Source organism: Trachypithecus francoisi, unplaced genomic scaffold (assembly GCF_009764315.1).
Source record: "Trachypithecus francoisi isolate TF-2019V2 unplaced genomic scaffold, Tfra_2.0 Lachesis_group13, whole genome shotgun sequence".
Taxonomy (NCBI): Eukaryota; Metazoa; Chordata; class Mammalia; order Primates; family Cercopithecidae; genus Trachypithecus; species Trachypithecus francoisi.
In genome coordinates, this window is record NW_022681458.1 from 15,260,240 (window position 1) to 15,287,454 (window position 27,215).

Below are 27,215 nucleotides of genomic sequence, written 5' to 3' on the forward strand. Positions count from 1 at the left end.
ATTGAAGGTAATATACTAGCAAGGGTCATAAACTTGAAAACTTGATTGTATTAGTGCAATCCTCTGCCATTTAGCTCAACTTATCTTCTTTCAGTACCCAATGGTTTTAAGCTTTAAATGTTGGTAAGTACAATATTTTTGGAACAGCTTTAATCAGCTAAGTTGGCAGTTTAGCTTATTTATTTTATTCAGTGTCTTACTGTTTCTACTTCTTTTATATCCAAAAAGTGTTTGAGTTAGTACATTTAGTTATAAAGGCATTTAACATTTATATAAAGGCATTTACATTTTAAATTAAGACACAAGAAATTTTAAATGGTACTTGAGATACCCTTGAGAGAAGCATCTCATTTCTTGTATTTGCAGATACCTCATATATTTATAAATCAACTCTTTTGCATATTTAAGTCAGACAAAAATACGAACAGGCACAATGTCTCTCATTAGAGAAAAACGCAATTAATCTACTTAGTTATGTTTTTAAAATAGCCTGACATTTAAAATAATGGATGAATATATAATTTGCTCATCAGTAATGGGCAGTTCCCTTGGAGGTATCATCAGTGTTTTATAAGTTACTATTTCAGAGGAGTTTCATGAATGCAAAGATTAAAGCTAGGAAGCAGAGAGAAACCACAGCAGAATGACACCACCCTACTTAACACCCATAATACTTAACAGTAACAACAATTAAACCTCACAAATTAAGTCAATGTATTGTATTCCTATTGGTTGAGCTAAAGATAGAACATTTATGTGCAGTGATTTTTCCCCATACTAATTCCGCATCCACAACCACGTACCCAAACAAACATCACAGCAATATATTATACTGTAAAGTACTAAATGACATTTCAGTTTATGCCTTTATTTCTTGTCTCATTTCTCCAAGTGATAATTAAGATCTCATTTACCATGCATGAGCACTTACATTCCCTTTCTGAGAACATTTCTGATATTGTTGGTATAAGAGAGAAAAGTCATTTATTTAAAGGTTGCCTTATTAATAATCTGTAGTTTTTGTTAAATATCTAGGTTATCTGGCCAGTCAATTTGTCTCTATAACCTAAGAAAGAAGAAAGACTAGCTGCCATACTCAATCCAAATGAATCGGGATATGAATATTTAGAAGGACATCAATATTCAACAGTGTCTTACAGTCATGCTCCAAGCTAAATAAAAATAAAACCACCAGAAATATTACAGTATAATAGGATAAGAGCTAAGAAATATGTACAAATTCATTGACAACATCTGTGCAAGTGTTGTGGACAAAACATTTAAAAAGAAATCTACATAAAACAAAGTAGATAAATTTATCAAATATTGATAAATTTTCAGAGACAATATAAAAGTACACAAAACATGAAAGAGAGAAAGAATTTAAAAAATAACCACTAAGCCAATACATATAGTACAAGTTTACAACATTTATATTACAGAATGATGGAAACCAGAGACAAAAACGATTTGGTAACAAACAGCAAAGAAAGTTTCACCACCAATCACAAGGAAGAAAGACATTCTTTTTCAAATGAAAACACAGACTGCCAGAACTCATCCCCCGCGTCCCCCAACCCATACACACATAGAAAAATAAAAGCAAATGCGAAAGTTGTCTACAGCAACAGGACAGACAGAGGTGGGAAGCATTTGGCAAGTTGCATCACAGGAAGTCAATCACGATTGGCTAACGATGATGGTACCTGGCTCTGTTGCAGGTCACTGGTTTGCCTGAGAGGAGCGACTGATGGAGGAGGCACACCTGATGTCGACGCAGACCGGCCTAATTTGCAGCTTACTTTAGGCTCTGGAAACAAGGGGAAAAAGACACAACATTAGCTGACTGACATCTGAAATAATGAAGTGGCTTTTCAGTCTTCCTGTTTGTTTTGTTAGTTACTCTTGGAATATACAAAATGCTCCTGATGTTTGCTAATCATTAGCGGGTGATAAAACACTTTCATAACAGTTGACTCTAAAAGGAGCTTTATTCCCAGATCAGCTTCTGGGGAACAAATCTCAGAAGCACAGGCCTTATGTCCTTGCACATTTTACCCCACTTAGGGTTGGTTTCTATGGAGTCATCCCCCAAGCAACAACAATCCATTAGGGGAACAAGCAAGTATCATGACTATTTTGAGTGTTCACTTTTAGCTTTGGTCCATAGGATTTCTGTGTCCTAAAATGTCTTATCTCCCTTCTCCAAATGTTCTGCTTTCCTTCCTTCCATGAATGCTATCATCATGTTTTCAATGTAACATTTCTTCAACTTATCTTGATTTGCATTAAATTTTATAACTGTCTTCCAAGACTTTTGCTATCTTTCATAATATTATTTTTCCAACTTAAAAAGCTTTCTCCTACCTCTTATCTAATTTGAGGAGCCCAAATTAGCTGCCTAGGCCACTGATAGGATGCTTTAGAGATGACAATTTGAGGACTGAAAGAGTTCCCTTCATCCAGAAATTACAGGATATACGGGCGGTAGAGATGAATTTAGAGGTAGAGATGAATTTAGAATGGCGGTAGAGATGATGAATTTAAAGTCATATTTGAAGATATTTGATAAAGGAAAAAGAAGTCATAGAAAGAAAAATGGACATTTGTATTTTATCACAAACTTCAATGTGAGCTGTTGGTTTTTGAGTGCCTAGTGCAGTCCAGCTTCTGTGAGGAATTACACCTAAATTATCTCTAATCCTAAGAACTCTCTTTGGAGCTACAGAGTTAGCTATCAACACCCTCAACTTACAAATTAGAAATCTAAGGTTCTCCAAGTTCAGTCTTTGTCTAATACATAAACAAGTGCTTTTTAAAAAGTCTTTCTTTATAAACTTGACCTAAAAATGAAACTCATCGAACAACTCGTTTTAAATGATATGACGTAACTATGGTACTGAGAACTGACACAGGTGCCAGAGAACCAGAATGTGCTCAATTCTGTTGGAAGAAAAGAAACTGTGTTGCTCACGCTGGGGAGGTGCACTATCCTTATGCCATTTCTATATGAATCGCACTTCAGAGAAAAGCATTGACTATATCTGCATTGCATGAATGGTTCACTGCCAACTTCAGTTTCCATCAATTGCCTTCCACTCCTCCACTCCCAACCCCTCTCAGACACAACATGCAGAGACACAGAATGAGTAAGCTTACGCCTACTTACACACAGACTCATACACTCTCACCCATATGCACCTTTCCTCTCTCAGTCCTGTTTCCACCTATTCAACAGTGCTGCACCTCTCTATTAAAATTATTCTCCTAAGGGAACTAATAGTTTTCTTTCTTGGCAAATCAAATAGTATTTTCTCTGTACTTCTGATTTAGAGGAAAACAATAAAAGACAATAAATAAGGTTTGGACTTAGAGTTATTTTTGAATCTGACTCTGCTAGGTGTATGATCTTAGACAATTGTTTTCATTATTTTAGTTCTTCTCAAATAAAATGAATTTAGTCACTTACTCAACATTCATCATCTATGTATTTTATGCCTACTATGTACCAGGAACTTGCCAGAGAGTAGTGACCAAAATCCCAGTATTACCCTATGGCAATAGTGCAATATGCAATATGCAATAGGGAGTGCACAGTCTATGCAGTAAACATAGGCTTTAAACAATAAATGATGGGCCGGTCACGATGGCTTATGTCTATAATCTCAACACTGTGGGGCTGATGCGGGTGGATCACTTGAGCTCAGGAGTTGGAGACTCCATATTCTAATGACGTTTATGTATTTTCAGGGGAGAGACATTAAATCTAAAATCATTTGCTGAAAATTAGGAAATATGTTAGAAGGAAGAAGTAGAGAGTGCCGTGGTATCATTTATCAGAGTATCTACTGTGTTCTGGGGAGTAGGGCAAGGAGACACCCTGAAGAAGCTGCAGTAATTTACACCTGCCAACAGGACTGAATGGGCAGCAAAATCTGAAGTGGGAAGGATCCTGGATCCACAAACTTACTTTCTGACTGATCCAGAGTCAAAAGCATTTCAGAATGTATTGCTTGCATATTATAAGGAAATAGTAATAGTGAAATATCCTGGTTTCCAGGTTAGTGGAGAAGAGTTGAACTAGTGCTAAGTAAACAGATAAACTGAATTACACGCAAAATTCATAGAAAAACACCAGACACATAACAAGTGCTTTTAGTGAACGCTGGCTCTCATCCCCTACACGCACACACACATACACACGCACTTGCACATGTACGTGCATGGTGACCCTTACCTCTTTTCTTCCTTCTACTTTTAATCAAGTCGACTACATTCTCTTTCTGGAAAATGACTCCCTTTCTGTCTGTGATATGCATTCCTTCACCTCACTCTCAACCCAGTGTCATGTCCTTTTCGTTTTATCACCTTGTGCCTTGCTTGGCCTTTTCTCTCCGCACCTTCTCTCTTAAGAACATCAACATTCTCATGGTCTCAAAGATAGTGTTTTCCCTTGGAGTCACATGCAGGTTCCCATAGCTCTGTCCCCTTCCCATGCTGTTTGATTTTGAGCCCCTGTGCTTCCTGGTCACTAGGCTGTCTTCATTGTCTCAGGATGCAAACCACGTTCTAGCTTCTTCTCAATATCTTGGATCTTCCTTCTACTTTTCCTATATATAGTAAAAACATCACCTCCATTTTCCTAAAGGCTTAGGGTCCAGATCTTGTCCTTTTTCAGTTCAGAGCTTTCTTTTCCTTTCTCTGTAAATTTAGTCCTGTTGGAATTTGCTTTTTTTCCTCCTTGCCGTGGCTCCTGTAGTTATCTCATCTCATCTCAGAAACCTCCCCATAATCTCTCTGCTCAAATCTGACTTGGACACGATGCAGACTGTGTTTCCTAGATTACTATAGGCTCCTCATCTTGTTAAAAAAACGTTCAATTGTCTAATTTCCAGAGGTCCTCTGTGACCTGGCTCCATCTGATCAGGTCCACTCTATTTTCCACTGCTTTTTGCTTCCTAAAATATATACGATTTGGGCCCGGTGCAGTGACTCATACCTGTAATCCCAGCACTTTGGGAGGCCAAGGCCAGCAGATCACCTGAGGTCAGGAGTTCGAGACTAGCCTAGCTAACATGATGAAACCCTGTCTCTACTAAAAATACAAAAATTAGCTGGGTGTGGTGGTGGATGCTAGTAATCCCAGCTACTCAGGAGGCTGAGGCAGGAGAATCACTTGAACCCAGGAGGTGGAGGTTGCACTGAACCAAAACCATGCCATTGCATTCCAGCCTGGGCAACAAGAGCAAAACTTCATCTCAAAAAAATAAAATAAAATAAATTCCATATATATATATACACACACACACATAATATAAATATATATATATACACACACATACATAATATAAATATATATATATACACACACACACATAATATAAATATATATATACACACATACATAATATAAATATATATATACACACACATAATATAAATATATATATACACACACACATAATATAAATATATATATATACACACACATACATATATATATAAAATTTGGTCTACTCTCTTGGTATCCACTTTTGATTCTTCCATCTTCCACCTCAAGTTGTTGCCAGCATGGACTTCAATCAAACCGTAGCTCATCATTTTCTAAGACCTCCTTCAAAGTGTACTTTTATTATAAAGCATCCTGCGGTCTTGTTTTCTTCTTTCTCTTTTCTGAACTGCCTTATCACTTAAATAGCATTTGCACTGCTTGCTGTGGTTTTCAGCATTTTTGCTGGTAGGAACCACCTAGTAAGCATTCTATTATTATGTATTTTTCTTTCACTGAAGATACTCAAATTAACCTAGAAAAGGTCACTGCAACTCCTCAAAGCAAGGAGGTAATGACGTAACAAAGAATATGTTATAAGACCTAGTTTCAAGCCTCTCTCCCCTACTTATTAAGGCAGCGATTCCAGTTAGAGGGGATGTGACCCTCTGGGCTCCTACAGAGGAGGTATGGCATTTGAACATTCTCCCTTGATTGTGTGCGGGTGTTTAATGTCTGCCCACCCATTCTTGAAAATACCACTGGATTCTCTCTGAGGCTGTTTAAACACAAGTGTATCATATGATGACATAGATATATTATCCTGGTAACTTATAAATTAACCTCATTTCCCAGGATGCCTCAATCCTTGCATACCTTAAGGAATCATCCTTCATTATATAAAACAATAAGCAAAGCATCCATCAGAACCCTGGTTGACATGTTTCCATAATAAGCCAATGTTTCCATACATGCCATGACTAGCTTAGCACATTTGATCACATGGAATGAGAAAATTCAGTAATTTTTTTTTTCCTAGAAAAGGATGAGAATAAGAATTATTTGCTATAGAGATTTTTTCCAGTTTATGTTGAAGATATTATCATCTGATGAAAAAAGATTATCTAACCAGATCAAAGGCTTTTATATCACCTAAGGTACCTAAAGATTAATTTCCCCTTTTGTGGGTTTCTGGTCAGACCAGCTTAACCTGTTTCCATTGTAGACAACAGTATCTCCAATGCACAGACTATGCCTCACTAAAATTCAAGCAAACTCCCAATGTCACCCTGACCTGGAAACGTCTTGCTTTACCCCCATAGCATGCCAGTCCAGATCATGTCTAGGTTCATCAAGTCCCCTTAGGCACTGCAATATAAACCACTAACCACCCACTGAACATGGCAAATCAAACTACTAGCCAAGTACCCTGTGTGGGCTAGTTCTAGAGTCAGGTCACCCAGTGGTCTAATGCTCGATCCCAGCATAGAATATGACTCCACATGCAGGGACAGAATAGGATCATTACCGTATATTCATAATGTACACACACATACACAGGCAGATACATACACACACACTCCATAACACTGCTGCTTAATGGTATCACATGGCAGGTTTTTTGTTTGTTTGTTTTTTGAGATGGAGTTCTGCTCTTGTTGCCCAGGCTAGAGTGCAAAGGCACAGTCTCGGCCCACCACAACCTCTGCCTCCCAGGTTCAAGCGATTCTCCTGTCTCAGCCTCCTGAGTAGCTGGGATTACAGGCAGGCGTCACCACGCCTGGATAATTTTGTATTTTTAGTAGAGACAGGTTTTCTCCATGTTGGTCAGGCTGGTCTGGAACTCCCGACCCCAGGTGATCTGCCCGCCTTGGCATCCCAAAGTGCTAGGATTACAGGCATGGGCCACCGTGCCCAGCCAGCAGGAACATTTTTTAAATGGTGAGATTTTTGTTTATCTCACTTATTTTGGCTCTTCTTTCAGTTTCACATGATTCTTAACCTAAATGTATTTGGAATTTCCTATGGTGTTTCTGAGACAGGGATGATGAAACAAATCCTTATGAGGCTGCATCCACCAAGGTTTCTTTGACCAAAAGAATTATCTGAAGCAATCACGAAAATCCTAGAAAAGACTCTAATTATAACCAAGCCTTTCAGAGATCCTTTAGTCCTGTGACATCAAAGTCCAATTGTTCAGCTCACCTACCTTTGACCAAAAGAATTATCTGAAGCAATCCTGAAAATTCTAGAAAAGATTCGAATTATAATCAAGCCTCTCAGAGACCCTTTAGGCTTGTAACATCAAAGTGCAATGTTTGGCTCACCTACCTTTGGAAATGCAATGCTCTTTGAGACTTGAACAGTGAGGCTGAGGAGCCATGACCCTTATCAAAATAAGTTTTGATCTGGAATTGTGATAGATAATTGCCAAGAATTTTGGGGTCTACAAACAATGGGCACATGCCTGCAAAGAGATCTAAGACAGAGCTTTCCTACCCCAAGGAAAATTCACCCAATTGAGAGATTAATTATTAACTAGAAGGCACTTGTTCTTCCTATGTCCAAGGAAAATTTTCCTTTGAGAACTCTTCTAGTATCATCCTAGAAGTAAAAGTTGACTCCCTTGTGCATTTTAGTGAAGATCAAGTGTAAAGAGAATAAGAAAAAAATGAGAATGAGGTTGATTCAGAAAGAGAGAGAGAGGAGGTGGAGGAGGGAAATAGAAAGGAAGGAAAAGGAAGACGGAAGAAAAAAGAAGGGAAAGGATGGAAGGAAGGAGAGAAGGAGAGAGGAAGGGTGGAACACAGTTTGTGTTTTGTTTTGTTTTGTTTCCCGCCCAGGCTGGAGTGCAGTGACGCGATCTTAGCTCACTGCAACTTCCTCCTTCTGGGTTCAAGCAATTCTCTTGCCTCAGCCTCCAGAGAAGCTGGGACTACAGGTGCTTGCCACCACGGCCAGCTAATCTTCTGTATTTTTAGTAGTGACAAGGTTTCATCATGTTAGCCAAGCTGGTCTCAAACCTCTGACCTCAGGTGATCTACCCACCTCGGTCTCCCAAAGTGTTGGGATTACAGGCATGAGTAACCGCGCCTGGCCTTTCTTTTTATTCTTAATAGATATAAACTTTCATTGCTTTTTTTTTTTTTTTAAAGATAATCATTTCTCATCTTTCCCTTAAAGAAAATTGAATTTTTGTTCAGTATTATGTCATTATTATTGTTATAGGATCATCTCCACAGTGTCTGCTGCTATTACTGTGAGTATTGGAGCTCTATTTGTTTCCAGAAAAAATGACAAATGACCATTCTCAACCACTGTATTTACATAACCATATAAGATTGGTGTATTTTCACACACAAAAGAACAATTTCATCTAGCATTAAAGAAATAAAATCAGTCAAATTCTGAGGACACAAATCTTTTTTCCATTTTTTTCAATACATAACATTTTTGCTGTACTAGCAAAGACATAATGATCCCCCCAAGTAGCTAATAATGCTGAAAGTTTCTAATGTCAACACATGGAAGATCCATATGACTTAATGAACTGCTATTTTCTAAATGCACGATGTTATAAATCATGATGAGTAAAACACTGCATTTTACAGTTCAAGATAGAGCAATAGATTTAAATGTAAGACAGCATGGTGAGTTTATTGATATACAGCTAACATTGCCACTAACCTTTAAGAAACTACTATTCATTTAGTTCTGGAATGGTATTAAAAAAGAATATCCACAATTATATGAACAAGCTATTTAAGTATTTCTCCCTTTTCAACTACACATCTGTATAAGGACAGATGTTTTTGATATAGTTAACCAAAGCAAAATATTGCAATAGATTGAATCCAAAAAAGATAAGAAATTCTGTCTATGTTCTGTTGAATCAGACATTAAAAAGATTCTCGCAAATGTAAAACAAGTTCAACCTGCTCACAATTTGTTATAGTTTTAGAAAATATATTTTTTGAGGAAAATGTTACTTATGTTAATATACTATGGGCTTTTTAAATTTTTAATTACTAGATAATATTTTAAGTTTCCAATTTTAATTTGTAATATGATAAATATTATTATACTTAATTCTTATAAAGGAAAGTTTTTGGGGCCCTCAATAATTTTAAGAACAAAAGGTGTCCTGAGGTCATAGTTTGCAAATTGTTGCTTTACACAGTCTGTCTCCAAAAAGCTCTATTAAAAAGGTAACTTTTTATATAATTAATTTGCCAGTTGTGTATTTTCAATCAATGAAACATAGGAAAATGTCATGTTTAAGCACAAGGAAGGTGGGAAATCCTTTGAAAATTTCAAGGGATTTGGGAACCACCAGTTAGGAAATGCTTTCCTGGAAAAATCTCTATCGCAAAATCTAAGAAACACTGTTTTCTGCCCATGAGACCTGAGGAAAGTTATACAAACGCTCGGGGATTTTTTATCATCTATAACAAGAAGCAAATTCCAAGGTTCTACTCATTGATTCTTTGATGCTAGTAAATGAAATTTGTTAAAATAATTGAATGACCTCAAAGATACTCTTGATTAATCATGAGCTAGTTTAACAAGGTTATTTATTTTATTCCCCTTTTCTGGTTGGAATTTTTGTTTTTGCCTGTGTATTTGTTTTTCAGTAACAATGCAAAACTCAAGTTTGCAATTTGTTAAAATATTCTAACGCTGTTGATAAAAGTTTAGGTAGTAAATAGTTTTTAAACACCCATAAAAATTTATTTAAAAATAAAAATTTATGAGGGGTAATGGTCATTTGTCATTTTTCTCTGTCTAAAATCCATTTCCTCTTTTTCTGCAATAGTAATTTGATTTTTCTTCAGAGAACAGTATCACCAGTTATCTTAGTTCTGATGATTCTGTAGTAAGAACTGACTTCAACTCTATCTCCAGAAGTGGCCACATGACACAAGTTCGTCCAATCAATCATTTTATCCCCTTGGTCTCATTGACTGGTACAGGGATGGACATGTGACCCAAGTCAGTCAATGAGGGTGGCTTTCATACTTCTGCTGGAGCTTTTGAGAAAGAGGTATATCTTTTCACAAGGTCTGCTAAACTCTCATCACTTCCTAGCTGAACGACCAGGAGAAATTTGCTTGACCTCTCTACACTTGTTGTTCACAGATAACGTGGGAGAAATAATGGTACCTAGTTCACAGGATTGCTGTAAGAATTCAATAAGATAATAAATGTTAAGATTTTTCCATGGCAAAAAGAATGTACTAAAATCGCAAGAAATGTGAGTGGTTTTTGTTGCTCGGGGGTCAATCTGATCTTTTAACTTCCCTGCTTATAATAAATTACACACCACTTCCTCACACTGGTACACACAGCTTAGTTTATAAAACCAGCCTCATCAGTAGTCTCGCCCCCAGCACACTGCATCGGGTTACCCTAAGCTCCCTGCTTTCTCTTACTGTAGGATTCTAGTCATGCTACTTCACTCCACCTGGTACACTTGGTCCTTCCTTCCCTTTCCTCCTCTACTAAACTCCATGCTCTTTGAAAGCAGGAACCATGTCTCTTTCCTCAGAATATTTTCCTGAGTAACATGATAACTGATCCTTAATAAGGACTCATTAAGCATTTATTGACTGAATTATTCTAAATAATATTTTAAAGAATGAGGCCACTCTAAAAGAAGATTTGTATGTTTCACGTGGATAAAAAGCCATGTTTCTCCATCTCTTCACCTTCCCCATGTTTCCAGGAAAAAGAAAACTAAAATACATAGATCATTTTTCTCTTTTTTATTTTTTGAGATGGAGTTTCGCTCTGTAGCCCAGGCAGGAGGAGTCCAGTGGCGCTATCTCAGCTCACTGCAACCTCTGCCTCCCGGGTCCTGGTTCAAGCAATTCTCCTGTCTCAGCCTCCCGAGTAGCTGGGATTACAGGCATGTGCCCAGTTAGTTTTTGTATTTTTAGTAGAGACAGGGTTTCACCATGTTGGCCTGGCTGGTCTTGAACTCCTGACCTTGTGATCCACCCACTTTGGCCTCCCAAAGTGCTGGGATTACAGACATGAGCCACCGCGCCCAGGCTGCATTGACCAGTTTTCAACTGAGTGCTTCATAATTAAAAAAAAAAAAAAAAGTGTGTGTGTGTGCGCGCGCGCTTTTGAGGGATTGCAGTTCCTATGTTGGACAGTAGATGGCAATAAACATATTATTTACTACCTATTCTGGGCCGATTACAAAATTTCCAGACTAGTCTCTGTAAATGCCTAGCATAAGTCAGACAGAGTCTTCTATTTTATAATGTCTTTTGTGGCTTTTCACAGCAACAGAAAGGGCATTCTTTGTGAACACTGTTGGTGCAGCATCTCCACAGGGCCTTTCCAAAGGAAGCCAACAGCTGCCGTCTAGGAGCAATGTCAGGGTGGACTCCACCAGGAGACGGCACAGGATGGAGCCACAGCCCTGCAGTGACAGACACCAGTCACTGATGCTACAGTCAAAACTGGAGCCAGCACACTGTCATCGTGGTTCTCAAGCAGAATTAATCTTGTTTTGAGAGGCAAGGCAAGGAAAGGCACTTTCCGCATTATCTGAACTGTTTCTACCTAATTATTTTCCCCAAAAGAATCAGAGAATAGTTGGAATTCAGAATTTCTCTATTGAGAACGAAATTACTATCAAGTTGTATTTTTTTCTAGCAGTGTTCAGGGTATCTATATAGTATACAGTATCATATTCGGAATTCAGAATTTCTCTATTGAGAACGAAATTACTATCAAGTTGTATTTTTTTCTAGCAGTGTTCAGGGTATCTATATAGTATACAGTATCATATTCTATGCATGTGTTTAGCAGAAACCAAGTTAAAGGGGAAATATGTGTACGAATATAATGCATATATAAAATATGGTAATAGGTAATTAGCTGAGTGTGCAAATCTAATCATATGAAACTTATGTTTAAAACCTGTAAGTAGCCTCGTGGCTTTATATATGTACACACACATCAGTTAATATCAGCAAATTCCTTGACTCTAGGCTGGTCCCGTAACTTCAGCTAACCACCTTCCTCGAAAAGAAAATGAGAACAAGAACACAAAAGTTTGATGAAATGTTACAAAATATTAAACAGAAAAGACTTGGACTAGTTCCCTGTTTTATGGAATCAGAGGCACTAAGGACCCCTTGCTGTATAAAATCAACTGAGATCATAGGCACAAATAAGCTCCTTGAAGGCGGGGGTCATCCTTTCGTCACCTCATAGTGTTCTCACAAGAGTGAGTAAACGACTGGACCAAAGAAAGACAAGCATACATAATGTTGCTGATGTTTGAAAAAACAACAAAAACACATGTGTTACATGGCTGCTCAGGTGCTCAATAATTAATTTTTATAGATACCAACAATCAGTTAAACACACCTCTCAATGAGGTGTAGGAAAGGTGAAATCTCATTAAGAGCAGAGATAACAGTTCTTTGGATTTATAAGGTAGGTTATTTGGGGTAGCCTGTTCATGTTGATCTTCATAAATCGGTTTCCCTTGGTTTAGGATGATCATAAATTAGCTGCCTCTGTATATGTGATGACATAAGCTCTGAGTTAAAAATCCATAAATGGCTTCCTGTCATTTTTAGGTAAGACCCAAGTCATGGATGTGGCTGGCTCACCCTCACGCTTGTCAGGTTCTCAGCTTCTTCTCTCTCCTCCTTTTAGCTCTTCAATTATGTGGGTCATGGCGTCACAGGGATCTGGCATCTCCTACGTCCTCTTCCTTGATTGCTCTTCCTTCTAATTCACCTTGAGAGCTCAGGCCCCAGGTTATTAGGATGCCTTGAAACACACGCTAAAGGAAGCGCCCTGCCACTCTCCTTCCATCACCGATTGTAATTACAGTTTTAAACTTTTGTCATTACTGGAATGGCTCTCTCTCTCACTGGCATGTACCCAATGGTTGGTAATTTTATATTGAATAAAATAGATGAATAAATGAAAGAATGAATAAGTGAATGTGAATAAATGAATACACCTGGGAGCACGGAGGTGGAAATAGAGAAACCCAGCCTAATTAAATCATGGGAAGAGAGCTGTAGTAGGAGTCAGAAACCCAAAGTTCATTTCTTTATTTGAGTCTACTACTTATCAGTGAATCTGGGCAATTGACTTGATTTCTCTTGAGCCTCAGTTTTATCACCAAAAAAAAAAAGAAAAAGAAAAAAATGTCAGATAATGATACCAGCCCACTTATGCACAGATTTTTGTGAAGGACAAATGAGAAAGTACACATAAAGGCATTTTAAAAGTTTTGGGAAAATAAAAGTAAGGCATTCTTTTAAACAGGTCACAGATAACCCACAAAGGTAATAAACTTAAATTCCGCAACTCAGGTTACATATAATCTGCTATAACATTAAAGCAATTTTTAAAAATTACACCCGAGTCTGTTCTCTTTAAACTTGTCAATTTAACTGTTTGTTTGAACATACAAGATCTTATATGCATCAGAAAACTGTTTTATTTTTTTCTCCCCAGAAGCTAGAGCTGTACCAACCTGTTCTAGGGGAGCAAAGGTCTTTCTTGTGCTTTAGAGATACTCTCTACTGAGTCCCAGGACTTTTTTTTTTTTTCACTTTGATGATTAAAAACCTTTCAGTTTCTTTAAGTTACAAAAAGTCTTATTGAAGTAATAGTTTAAGTGCCCAGTTACTTACATTAATCAAAACTATGAACATTCTCTCAAGGAAAGACTTCTCCCTTGGCCCACTTTCAGATACCTCCTGGCAAACAGAAGACATGGCCTCTGTCTCGGCCTCCTCTCCCTGTTCTTCCATCTCTGTTCCCAACTGGGTCCCCACAATGCCTGCTCTCATCTGGGCAGAAACAGGAGAGAGCAGGAGAGATGGGGGAAGGAAAGGTTCTTCAAGGGCCTGGCACGGGCTAGCATCTCTCCCCATCTCGCTAGGGAAGGTGTTTGACACTGAAGCTCTGTCTTCATGGGGTGCTTTCTAGGGTCCCTGAAGGACTCCTCTGATTGGTTGGCCATCTCTCACCTGGAGACACGATGGTTGCTCACTCTATGTCTCTGGGGGGAACTGGATATCCTGTAGGGCACCTTGAAACACGTCCCGAGAGTTCTGGCTGCCCCAGGCACTCTCCTGATCTAGGCCACCTCCAAGGTTCCTCTCCAGGACCAAATCTGATCCATAGAAAACACACTTGATACACATCTTTAACCCACCATCAGCGGCCGAACAGTCACTTGCTAAGCAACTTTCCCTGTGGTCATAGACCGTTCGCCCAGTCTTGTGCTTTTTTCTTCCACCCTGTCCCTCAAACTGTTAGAAACAATATCAGGTTTTCTGAGTGGTTCCATTTAAGTATCTTATTTGACTTTCCACTAGGGGAGACACTTCTCACCCCTCTTCTATTGGGATGGACACATCTCTCTCTCTCTCTCTCTCTCTGTGTGTGTCTCTGTCTCTGTCTCTCTCTTACACACACACACCATACACACCCCCACACACAGAGTCTATCTGAAATTCTCTCTAATATCTAGTCTCTGTCTCTCTCAGCCTCTAACAACTTTATTAGGCTAGGAATGAGGGTTCAGTTAAGGACAACAGTATTCATTTTGATCATCTCCTTTGCAAGCTCTGTTTCTGCAGTCAAGCTTTTTGCCTTGGAATGTGAGAGTCATTATCTTCTATTATTTTGTAATTAGCCTTTTGCATTTTGTACCCTGTTTGTTTACATTCAAACTCTAGAAAGACAGGCTTTGACCATTTTAAATGGTTAACTCCCTCCCAGTTCTCCTTTTCTCGTTGTTTCTCAAAGCCATACTACCAGTTTCAGGAGAACTCCAAATAAAACTTTCTCTGATAAACACGCATTCTAGCCAGCAGAAGTGACAGTTTTCCACTGAGAAATAAAAGTGGGACTCTTGGGGATACAGCTTACAGTACCCTCCCAGGTCCCTCCAAATGAGAATTCTGTTACACATTTGCTCCTCGAATTTAGAAAGGGAGAATGAAACTGCAGAGTGAGAAAGCAGTGAACAGAGCCAGGCAGCAGAACCCGGTAAATGTTCCCCGGGGAAGTCACCAAGCACCCAATTAGAACTGGAAAGGAGAACAGATGTGGAGAATTGTATTCTGGTGCATGATCTGACTGCACAGAAAGGCAGCCTTGAGGGTCGTAGCTCTGGAAGTTCACAGCTGCCTGGGGCTGAAGTGGAGCCAAGCAGGAAGTTAGAGAACAGCCTACAGCGAAGTCTAAATTACAATGAACACCCGAACTCCATCAGATCGGTTTGCTATTCCTGTTGCATAATAAAAACGAATATAACAGAGAACTCATACTCCTTATCAATACTCATTCCCTAAACTATGAAAACATGATGGTTTAACACAATAAATACTTCCTAAAGTGAGATGGTGAAGGAAAAGGCGGGCGAGTAGAGGTTCATTTTTTACTTTAACTTTTTGTCAATGAGCATACTCTTCTAACCTGTCATTATACTACTATACTATTACCTAATAAGAATAAAGCATTTTCACTTGGAAGACAAATAGCAAAATATAAACAGATCATGGTATCTGTGTCACACCACACCCAAACTCAGTGTCTTACAATGACACTCATTGAGTTTTGCTCATGAGTCTATGGGTCTGTTGGGTAGTTTTTCTGGTCTCAGCCAGGCTCACTCATGCCATCTCTAGTCAAACGTGGGTCAAGTAGATGGTTCTGCTATACCATGCTGTGCTTTCTCACATTTTGGGGGGTTCTCCTCTATTGTATTTCATCCTCCAACAGGCGAGCCCAGGCTTGTTCACATGGTGGTGGCAGGGTTGGAAAAAAACAATGAAAGCATTCACACCTCATGAGGCCAACGCTCAGAACTGACACACGGTCACTACCATGTCACTCTGTTGGTCAATGCAAGACTCAAGGCCAGTCCAGATTCAAGGGATACGAAATTGACTTGACTTCTTGATAAAGAGCTATGAAAGCACATTACCAAGGGCATGAATACAGGGAGAGGGGAATAATTAGGACCATTAGGATCAACCTTGGCGTCCTGAAGGAGCTGGGCCACATGAAGAAATGAAAGAAAGAAAAGAAGGCACAGCTTAGAAATTATGCAGATATATTAAAAAGTTGCATATTAACCAGGTTCTAAAAGCAAAGTTTTTATCCACACTCCTGAGTGAGCTGCAGGAAACACTCTATCCTCTCTTATTTGCCTGGCTCCTACTCATCATACTAGTATCGAATTTACTGTCACATTCTCCAGGAAACTTGTTTGAATGGCCTTCCCTTTGGCCAGTTGTGCTTGGCTTACTTATAACACTCTTTGGAATAATCAGTTGTTTTATTTTCTGATTTACCTGCTAGAATATGAGTCTAGGGTATATTATATATATCCCTGTCCTCCCCATCCCCTGCACAACACAAAGTAGATGTTGAAGAAATTTTAGTTAGAAAATAAACACAAAGGGAATAAATGACTAAAGGAACAGATGAATGAATCTCAGGTTGGATATTTATTAGAGAAGATGTATACATTTGCAGACATCAATATTTCTTGTGATTCCCACATCTTTGACAACCTGGTTTTAAATCCTATTCGTTGCTTCTAAGCAGAACAGAAGCATTGTGAGAGATTAGGATTACTTCTTTGATAACTGTGTACAATGCAGCAACTGAGTCTTAAGGCCTGTACCTCATGCTTCCTCCAAATTCCAGCTATAAATGCAGACTCAAGGAAATCCAAAAAGGGTCATCATACTGGCCAGAAATCTTTGTCGAAAAATGCACAAGTCAATGAAGCATACATTGTTGCACTAACAGTAGCCTCATAACCACTTATATTATGTTTTGCTAAAGAAATATCTTATCATTTGCAATGTGCTGATTTTCAAAAGAAAACATCTAGTCTTGGTCCTAGAAAAAGACAGGTATCTTTCCAGTAAAATTGAATGGGAACAGAATAAACGTTTGTCTACTAGCTATTACAAACCGGCTTTGTACCAAGCATTTCCACGCATTTTTTAATTTAATCCTCATCATAACCTACACAGTGAGTTTTACTTGATCTCTTCTGTAAAGATAGAGAAAGTGGGTCATAGCAGTGTTTTGTTATTTCATCAAATAATTGACACCAAAATATTAATTCATTAATATTGTTGCCAAGCATGATTTACTTACACACTAAAAAAAGAAAACTATGCCAATTTATTATGGTCTACCAGGAAGGACCATCATGAGTACTGTTCTTCAGCTCGCAGTCCTGCTGCCCAATTCTGCATGGCTTGCCTGTTTATCACCTCTCTAAACTTGTGTGCATGGGAGTCTTCTTGGATATGAAAGCTGAAGCATAAATGGCTTTCAGTTATTGCTGTCAGGAAGTTTATCAGCAAAGTGAGCCAGTCATTTCAGTGTTATCAAGTAAAGTACAGGAAATACGTTTTAGAAATTTCAAGAGAAAATCATCTTTCTTAAAAATCAACTGAAAGAAATTCAGTATTCAAAGACTGTGCTCTTGAGTTCAATTGCAGTTCCATTCCTGAATCCCAGCTCTGTTGTTTATTGTAAATGGCCCCCATTTTGCCACATCTTCCCGAGCCTCCACTTTTGAGCCTTTGCATAACCCCTTAAGGTCTCTGTGATCTCTTCAATCTTTAAGGTAGTGACCAGCGGATGAATTATGACTGCAGATGTCTTATGAACCATGGTTTGGGTATGTAAAGTGTCATGTTGGAGCCAGAACTCTCACTGTCTTCAACAAAATAGAGTCAGGATTCAAATCCAGATTTGCAGGTTGCCTAACCATTTGGTGCTCAACCACTACATTATACCTTATGCATGCATTTATAATTAGTATAGAATTTACAAGCATGGTGTGCAAGAAATGGCATTTTTTTTTGTTTTCTTTAAATGAAATCAAATCCGCATCTGTTTTTCACTTTTCTGAACTTGTGTGTACAAGACTCCTCTTGGATATGAAGGACTGAATCATAAATGATGACGGAAAATGCTTCCTTACAACAGGTCATGAAGTCCCAGAACTGTTCTGCAGAGCAGAATATATAATATGGTCCTCCTACTCTTTAGCTCATACTGGTTGTCACAGGCGGGTCTACTGTGCAAGCACAAAGAGTCCCTTGAAGTACAGAATTCCATATTTTGAAGGTTAGAACCATGGTGCATAAAGCCCAGCCTATGCAAACTCTACCCCACCCAACTTCTCTACCAGTTAGAGGTCATGCCATTTTGCAAGGTGCTATGAAGGCTGCTGGTCCTCACTATTCATAGAATTCTAAACCTCTGTTCCTCTTTTGGTGCTAAGGAATTCCCCCTTCCTTCCCTGACCATCAAAGGCTGCATGTCTCTCTCTTATCAGTGTTCCTGTTGCTAGCATTTCCTTGTCCAGGAGCAGCAGCTTCTGCAAAATAAAAGCCAAGAGGGCAAGTTATCTACTGGGACCCGCTGCTTCCAGTAGAAAGCGGCTTCTCTGTGCCACAGGGTCAAATCCATGCTTCGACTTAATGGTCACCACTTGATTTTACAAACCAGAAAATGCAAGTGTGGGGTCTTCGGGTCTTACCCAGCTAAAAGAAGTGAATTATTCTACTCAATGTTTTCTACAAATTGAACTACATTTAAAAGTTGGGAGATTTCACATAATAGCAATAAAATCTGGGAACCTTGGGTTGAGCATTTCTCATGGCAGCATCAGCTGGCCCTGAGTAGCTTTTGTCCACTTGGGGTGCCCTTGTGCTTTCCAGGTCACATGCATTTCCATCGAGTCCTGAGGTGCATCAGCTTGCATAGATTCTCCTTGTAATCGAGAAATATTTCTCCTTAGCAATGCTCCTAACAAATGTGCGAACATAGAACTTAGAACAAAAAGGCTTCAAGTTTCAAGAAAAGTGGAAAAACATTTTCCTTTGTGGGAGTGAAGTACATTTCTATGTGCTTCATGTATAAGGAAAATACAGGAAGGAAGGCGTCTTTCCCGCTTCGCTTGCTAATGATACCTGTCTGCCCTGAAGGCATCTCAATTAGCATCTCGGATCTTTTCAGAACAGCAGAAGCACAGAAAGTTGAATACGCAGAAGCCAAGGATTTTACAATATAGTTGATCCTTCCTTTTATAGGGTTTTCATTCTGGTTTAGATTTAAATGTTACACTTTAAACCCTGTGTGCCTATATATGTCTATGTGCACGTGTGGGTATGATACCACTTTGTTCATAAGTCAAGGGCTGAGTTTACTTCCAAAAACACTTCTATCAGGGTGGCCTGGCGGGGCCAAGCCAGGGCAGGTGTGTCTCTTCACCTTTTTCATCCCATGTGGAAAATTCTCTTTCCACTCAATTGATAATCATAATGATTCATAAGAAGATCTGGAATAATCCTGGCTTAAGACTTCATGTCTTCCATTAATCTCTCCATCATTTTTCAAGCCTACACTAATTAATCGTTCTCTGAATGATTTTTAATGTATAGTAAGCAGTAGATAATAAAAATAATACATTTAATTATAACCTAATTAATTTGTGTTCAATAGTTCTGTGTCATAAAGAAGCATAGTAAAATCTTTGAGTGTCAGAGATTGTATTTTACGTAGCTATGGGGGGTAAGTGTGTGTACCCCCAGAAACCATAACAGAGTCAGATACTAGCTGTGTGGAAACTATTTGTTAATGGGTTTAGTGATTGAAATCTGAGTTTTTGTCAATACCATATTTACTCTTATAATCTCCTCACACTTTCCTATTATGTTCATGAGCATTTGGGTCCCAGTTTTCCACTGCCTTCAAGAATCACCCTCTGGGGAATCTCTGATATACTAAACAACAGTGACTTTAATAAAGTACCCCAGCAACCAGTGGTAATGTTAATTAGAATTGAGATCTCCTGACACATTTGCTTTACTTCAGCAATTCCTTCATTCCTCAAAAGAGCTGTTAAGAACAACCATTTCAAGTGGCTAAACTACTTTTGGTAAAGCAATAGTCTGTGACTGGTAGAAGTTTGTACGTATATCAGTGTGGAGGTGAGACAGAGAGAGATAGACGCAGAAGCAGAAAGTTAACAGAGAAAGGAGGAGTTTATACGTTGAATCTTCTTTCCTCTCTAGTGTGAGGTATGAAGTTGAGTATCCAGGGATGAGGAGGCAATAATGATGAGGAAGTGTAAAGAAAAGAAGGAGAAACAGTTAATACTGACTCATTGTCTTCTGTTCCAAAACAGAAAGTCTAAAACTCCCTCTTGATGTAGCTACTTGCTTATTTTGGACAAAGACCATCTCACTGATGAATATTCAAGTAGCGTATGGTTTGTTTAAAACACCAAAGGTGGCCGGGCAATCTCAGCACTTCGGGAGGCCGCTTAGACAGGTGGATCACCTGAGGTCAGGAGTTCGAAACTAGCCTGATCAACATGGTGAAAACCCGTCTCTACTAAAAATACCCAAATTAGCCAGGCATGGTAGTGGGCGCCTGTAATCCTAGCTACTCAGGAGGCTGAAGGAGGAGAATCGCTTGAACCTGGGAGGCGGAGGTTTCAGTGAGCTGAGATCACGCCATTGCACTCCAGCCTGGGTGACAGGGTAAGACTCCATCGCGCGTGGGCACGCGCACACACACACACACACACACACACACAAACCCAACAACAAAAAAACACCAAAGGTGAGTGTGAACTTCAGATACTCTCTACATTTTGCCAGTCGAACTATGGCATTTTCTAGTTCAGAACTGGCACCATTTAGGTTCTTTCTCTTCAGAAAAATAAAAGCTAACAACGCAACATTTTCCCCTTTCTCCTTTTCTTTCCTGAAAAGTAGTAGAAGGGTAGACTAGAGGTTCAAGTAATGTTAACATTAATTTGAGTTTCGCTTTCACATAAGCAGCTGGCATGCACTGATATTATATATGTAACTCTACACTTGCCGCCCTATTTTGCATTTCTTCTAATATGAATACAACCATCTCATTATCTAAAACTTGACAGAAGTTATTTCTTCTTCCATCTTTGTCTACCTTCTTCTAAGATAAAGAATCAGAGGGACTCAAAATATGTATGTCATTTCTTCTGGTCAGTAGACAATTTCCAGCTCTACAAACAGTGCTGAAAAACTCAGGAGGGCAGATTTTAGGTGCTGTAAACCAAAAGAGATGCTTTGGGGTTTTGATGTGGAAGACAGTGAAAGTATGGTATAAATTCTTTTTACATTCTGAATTTATTAGAATATTCATATCAAAGTGTAAAGACACTGTACGGTATGTGTTTATCAATTTATATGTAACTAAGTGTTCAGAAAAGTTTAATTATGAACTAATTTTTTCGCAGGTTCTTCTTCTTTTGCCCACATTTTGAAATGTCTGGATTTCCCCAGGGTGTCATCTGAATTTCCTGCTCTCCTAGTTTAGATTTATCCAGTCTTACTGTTCTAACCATGCCAGAGGAGTCTAGTCTCAGTCTCGAAGCCACTCAATCTCTTTAGCTACAGATCTATAATCTGAACAATCTACTGGCTTCTCATTTTGATGTTCCAGAGCATTTCTAACTTAACATGGTCAAAATGTAAGTCCTGACTTTCCCTCGTAAACCTTGCTCCACATCTCACATTAACTGTCTCTATCTCAGTAAATGACTTCCCAATCACCCAGGTTTAAAGTCACAGAGTCATCATTGGGTGTTCCATGATGTAAACTGAATGACATTATTCCTATCTTTAAAAAATAGTAAATAACTACAAAATATCCACCACATAAACTTAAAAACCTAATTACAACATGGCAGACACCGTCTACTGCTTCTGCAACATCATTCCCCCTTTATCCCTGCTAATAGGATTTTGATTTCATTTCCAGATGGAAGGCAAAGGGCTCTTTATTTAGTGGAATAAGGGTTCTCTACAAGCCCATGGAAATCCCATTCTCCTTCACTCAGAGATTGGACCAGAGAAGATGTTTCCCAATTCTGAACAATTAGATGAAACGGAGAGTCTTCTGAGGTATGATGCCCAAAACTGTGTAGTACATCAGCTTTGTCATCATAAAAACTATCATCAAGGGTAGCAGAACAGAAGAATTGAAGGATACAAAGTTCCTGGGTCCTTGACATTCCTGAACAGCTGCAAAACACCTGGAACTGCCTACCTCGAGGCTGATGCTATGGGTGCAAACAAAGGCTATTATTGCTTAAGCCTCTGGTAATTTATACTTCATAGCTGAAAGGCTTTCTAATTAATAACAAGGCCCTTCAGGACTCTTGCTATCTTGTCACCACCTACCTTTGCAGTTTCTTCAATCTTCCCTCATCCTTTATACCAAACATACTTTGTTCCATCCCATAGACCTTTAGGTTTTTATCCAGAAGGCCGGCTTTTTTCTTCATCTTCCTGGTGAGCAACTCTTTGTTTCAAGTTCTAGCTCACATATTACTTCTTCAAGCAAATATTATTTTATCCACCAAAAACCCCCAATTATTGCTGCTAAAATCACATTGTTCTGGGAAGAACTAACTGATTTCTCTTCAGCTGTGATTTGGAAATAGCTTGTTTCCACCAAAACTCATGTTGAAATCTCATCCCCAATGCAGCAGTGTTGGGAGGTGGGGCCTAGTGGGAAGGGTCTGGGTCATGGGGGTGAATCCTCATGAATGGCTTGCTGCTGTTCTTGAGATAGTGAGTGGGTTCTCACTTTGGTGAGACTAGACTGGCTCCTGAGAGCATGGGTTCTTATAAAGCCAGATGCCCCTTGAGTTTTGCCTCTTCATACATATCTACTTCCCCTTTAAACTTCTATCACATTTCGACCCAGTACAGAAGCCCCAACCTCATGGTGAGCAGAAGTCAGTTCTAGGCTTCTTGAACTTCCCAGCCTGCAGAACCATGAGCCAAATACACCTCGTTTCTTAATAAATTACCCAGCCTCATAATATGTATTCTCTTTATAAATTACCCAGCCTCGTGTACCCAGAAACACAAAATGGATGAAGACATCTTCTCTTTCCCATAGTATTCATATTTTTATATAACACATGTGATTTTATGTGTCAACTTGACTAGGTTAAGGAATGCCCAGATAGCTGGTAAAACATTATTTATGGGTGTATATGTGAGGGTATTTGTGGAAGAGATTAGTATCTGAATTTCTACGCTAAGTAAAGAAAATCATCCTTACCTAGATGGGTGGGCATTATCCAATTTGTTGAGGATTTGAATAGAATGGAACAGATAATAAAGGGTGAATTTACTCTCTCTTCTTGAGCTGGGACATCTGTCTTCTCTTGCACTTGGACATCTGCATTCTGGCTTTTGGGATTTTTGACTCAGATTGGGACTTATACCATTGACTCCCCTAGTTCTCAGGCCTTTGAGCTTGGACTAGAACTCCGCCATTTTCTTTCCTGGGCCTACAACTTGCAGAAAGCAGATAATGAGACTTTTCTGCCTCCATAATTATGTGAACTAATCCCTCATAATAAATCTCTTTATATATTTTTATCTATATATCCTATTGGTTCTGTCTCTCTAGAGAATCCTGACTGAAACACACAGTATACTGCAGTTATTTATTTGTCTGTCTTGCTCTAGACTTTGAGCACTTAAACATAAGGATATCTTTTTTGTCCTTGTACTCTCAGATCGTAGAACAGTGGCTGTAACATAATAGAAACCCAGAGAATGCTTCTGATTTTTATAAAATATATATCTAGCCACAATAGAAGTGTATATTTTTCACATATTTTCTATAGAACTGGTACAAATTTTGATAATTCTTTAAAACTACTAATAAGCCCCAAACTAATCATAAGACTCAATTAAATAGTGATGTCAAAGTTTTTTGGGGAAGTGACTTTTTTTCCCATAAAAACACTATTTGTGAGCCGGGCACAGTGGCTCAAACCTGTATTCCCAGCACTTTGGGAGGCTGAGGTGAGTGTATCGCCTGAGGTCAGGAGTTTGAGACCAGCCTGGCCAACGTAGTGAAACCCTGTCTCTACTAAAAATACAAAAAATTAGCTGGGTATGGTGGTGGGCACCTGTAATCCCAGCTACTAGGGAGGCTGAGGTGGGAGAATCACTCGAACCCGGGAGGCAGAGGTTGCAGTGAGCCAGGATCGCACCATTGCACTCTAGCCTGGCCAACAACAGCGAAACTCCATTTCAAAACAACAACAACAACAACAAAACCCAACTATTTGTTCTCTGTTTCTTTTGTGACAAAGTGCACAAATATCTTCTTTTCATACACCTATAGCAATTTATACTTTACTATCAAAAATATACTTTGAAATTTCTGTTAAATTCATATAGTATTCCTTTGGCCAAATCTTAACTCATGCTTTACAGTTGGTTATCCATATATGTGCTATGGCTCTACCACCACAGCTTCAAGTTACATGTTAAGTCTGTGGAAGCTAGTACTTTGCTCCTGCCTGGGTATTGTTCCAGGAATATCCCTCAGCAACTGCAGAGACCATTCAGTCTATTCCAATTTTAACTTGTGCACGACTGTCTGAGAGACCACAAGCTAAATTCATGTAAATTGCTTTCTAAGATGAGTATCAGAGCTGAAAAGAATATTAAAGGATTGGTCATTTCTTTAGAGCTCTAACACTCTTAAGAAATAGAAACATGAAACCACAGGAGGTTCCTTGATTATTTGTTGTTTATTTCAATCGACAGCTCTCTGGGAGTCCAACACATAGATCAATAAATTCAAAGTAAACATATTCTGTTTTTTAAAAAGTTGATGTTTAATAATATCTACCTATTAACCATGTAAAATTGCATTGCAGATTTTAATTTTAACTTGTGACATTTAAAGGTACATTCAATGAAAACTTTTACATTTCCTTTGACTTAGATTTGGGAATTTAGTGCCATTCCCAATGCCCAGTTACCATCTTCAGCTCACCATTTCAGATGCCTTCTAATAGCTACTTTCTTTACTGCTTTCAGATATCTTTGTTACATTTCTGTTCTCAGTGTTACTTTTGTTCATTTTTTATCAGTTGCCTAAAGTACTTTTGAAGCAAAGGAAGCATACATTCTAAATTACTCCAAGTTCACAAGTTAAAATTGCTTTAGATGAGGCCTCTAGATATTTTTTAAGAAATTTAGTACAAAACTTTTTAAGTTTTCAAGGCTGCTGTCTTGCACAGCTCCAAGAAGCACTATTCAGGTATCCTTCACCTCTGTAAATAGTTGTACCTTCGAGTGGTACAATATATTGTTATGTTCCTTTACGTAACCTATGTGAATGGCTACTTGTGTTGCCTCTCTGTGTGGAGACAGATATCTGTGGTGATAATTCTGTAAGTGATACTGCATGAAAATAGTTTCTAGAGACAGGAGGAATTATCATCTGGGAGATCATAATCTGCCTTACCTGAACTGTGGTTTCCTGCCAACAAGGTGGGGCTCACAGAGCATCTTCCCAGTCTACTGGTGACCACAGGTGGCCCTGGTGTTCCATCCCATTCCTGAGCTTTGACAGGCTCTCTGGAGGAAGACGCCCCATGGTGGCCTCTCTCCTTGTTGTCCAACTTTGGTAATGGCTCCGTGCTGTGGCTTCGGACTTTCAGTTCCTCTGTTGATTCTGTGTAGTAACCAGAATTATATTCTGTTAAACAAAAGTAAAGCTTTTCCTAAATTACTTTCAAAAAATTAGTGTGATTTTCTAAAATCGTCTCAATATGTTGTTGGAAACTCAGACTTGGAGACTACAACATCTAAATGTAACAGAAACATAGACTCCAGGGGCCTTTTTTTCTGAGTTGTGTAAGGTAGTATCTCTGAGAAATACAATTTTCTTTTTGGAAAAAGAGTACCTCGACAAATCTTTAGTAACTCTTCCCTTGTGCTCATCTTTGAGGCACTTATTTAAGAGCACTTCACACTCACTCTCTTTACTTTCTAATCTTTACAAAAATTCAACCAAACCATTCTATCCAATCTGCTCCTGACAACATCACTTAGTGCCTTTTATTTGGCAAATGTATAAGCCTTTTTTTTCAGCCATTTGACAATTATTTGATTACTCACTATTTTATGTCTTCAATTCTCTTGACTTTGTGGATGGTCCTTCCTCCTGCGTTGTGTTCTATATCTAACACCTTTCCTTCGTCATTCATGTCATCTCATCCTCCATGCATCACTGGCACGTTGGTTGTTTCCTAGGTGCTAGCTTAGCCACTGTGCTGCTTATGCTACATATATTCTTTCTGTGATTTTTGTCCTCTAGGATTCAGTTAGCAATCACCTAATTGTTAGTGATTTCTAAATATTTTATCAGATGCCTGGACCATTCTTTTTATCTTTAGATTCATTTATCCAACTGCCTGCTAGGTGAATCCATCTGGAGTCCCCATATGAACATTTCAGATACTGAACTGATAATTTCTTATTAAACTATTGGTTCTTTCTGTCCAACCAACTATCCAAGCTAGGAGCATGTCTCTCCCTTTCTTTAAGTGCTAATCCCCAAATCTATTAGAAGATTCTGCAGATCTTATTTCTGGATGTCTTGCTCTCGCTTCTCTTCCACTTTGTTTTGTGTCTACCTCAACTGCTCTGGTTCAGCTCTAATCCTCTCCCTTGATTTACTGCAACTTGTCCCTGACTTTGTCCTTGACTCCTCAAAGCATAAGTTCCTTATACTGCCAAGATGATCCATTGGAAATGAAAACCTGATCATAATGTAACCCTGAATAAAATCCTTTCAGAAGCCTCCTGTTGCCCATAGAATGTCTAAGCTCTTTACTATAATCGGCAAGAATCTCCAGCTTCTTGCTCTTTCCTTCCCCTCTAGCTTTGCTGTTCCCTGTTAACCTCCCTGTATTACATTGGTTGTAGGTTCTTCCTCCCCACTCCAACCCCAGTAAACACAATGCTGTCTTCTACAGCTATCACCACCCATCCTTTGAATGCCCTTATGTCTGGTCTTTCTTTGCTTAACT

At 38.8% G+C, this 27,215-nt stretch overlaps 1 protein-coding gene across 1 annotated transcript in view; it reads right to left on the bottom strand.

Annotated features, from left to right (window-relative positions):
- The window catches only part of NYAP2 (neuronal tyrosine-phosphorylated phosphoinositide-3-kinase adaptor 2), a 294,403-nt gene that overhangs the window by 49,506 nt on the left and 217,682 nt on the right, over window positions 1–27,215 (bottom strand). The window contains exons 6-7 of the mRNA XM_033230039.1: window positions 25,646–25,855; window positions 1,707–1,810 (exon numbers count right to left, since the gene is read on the bottom strand). Of these exons, the coding sequence (XP_033085930.1) occupies window positions 1,707–1,810; window positions 25,646–25,855 (314 nt within the window). The remainder of the gene's footprint in view (window positions 1–1,706; window positions 1,811–25,645; window positions 25,856–27,215) is intronic.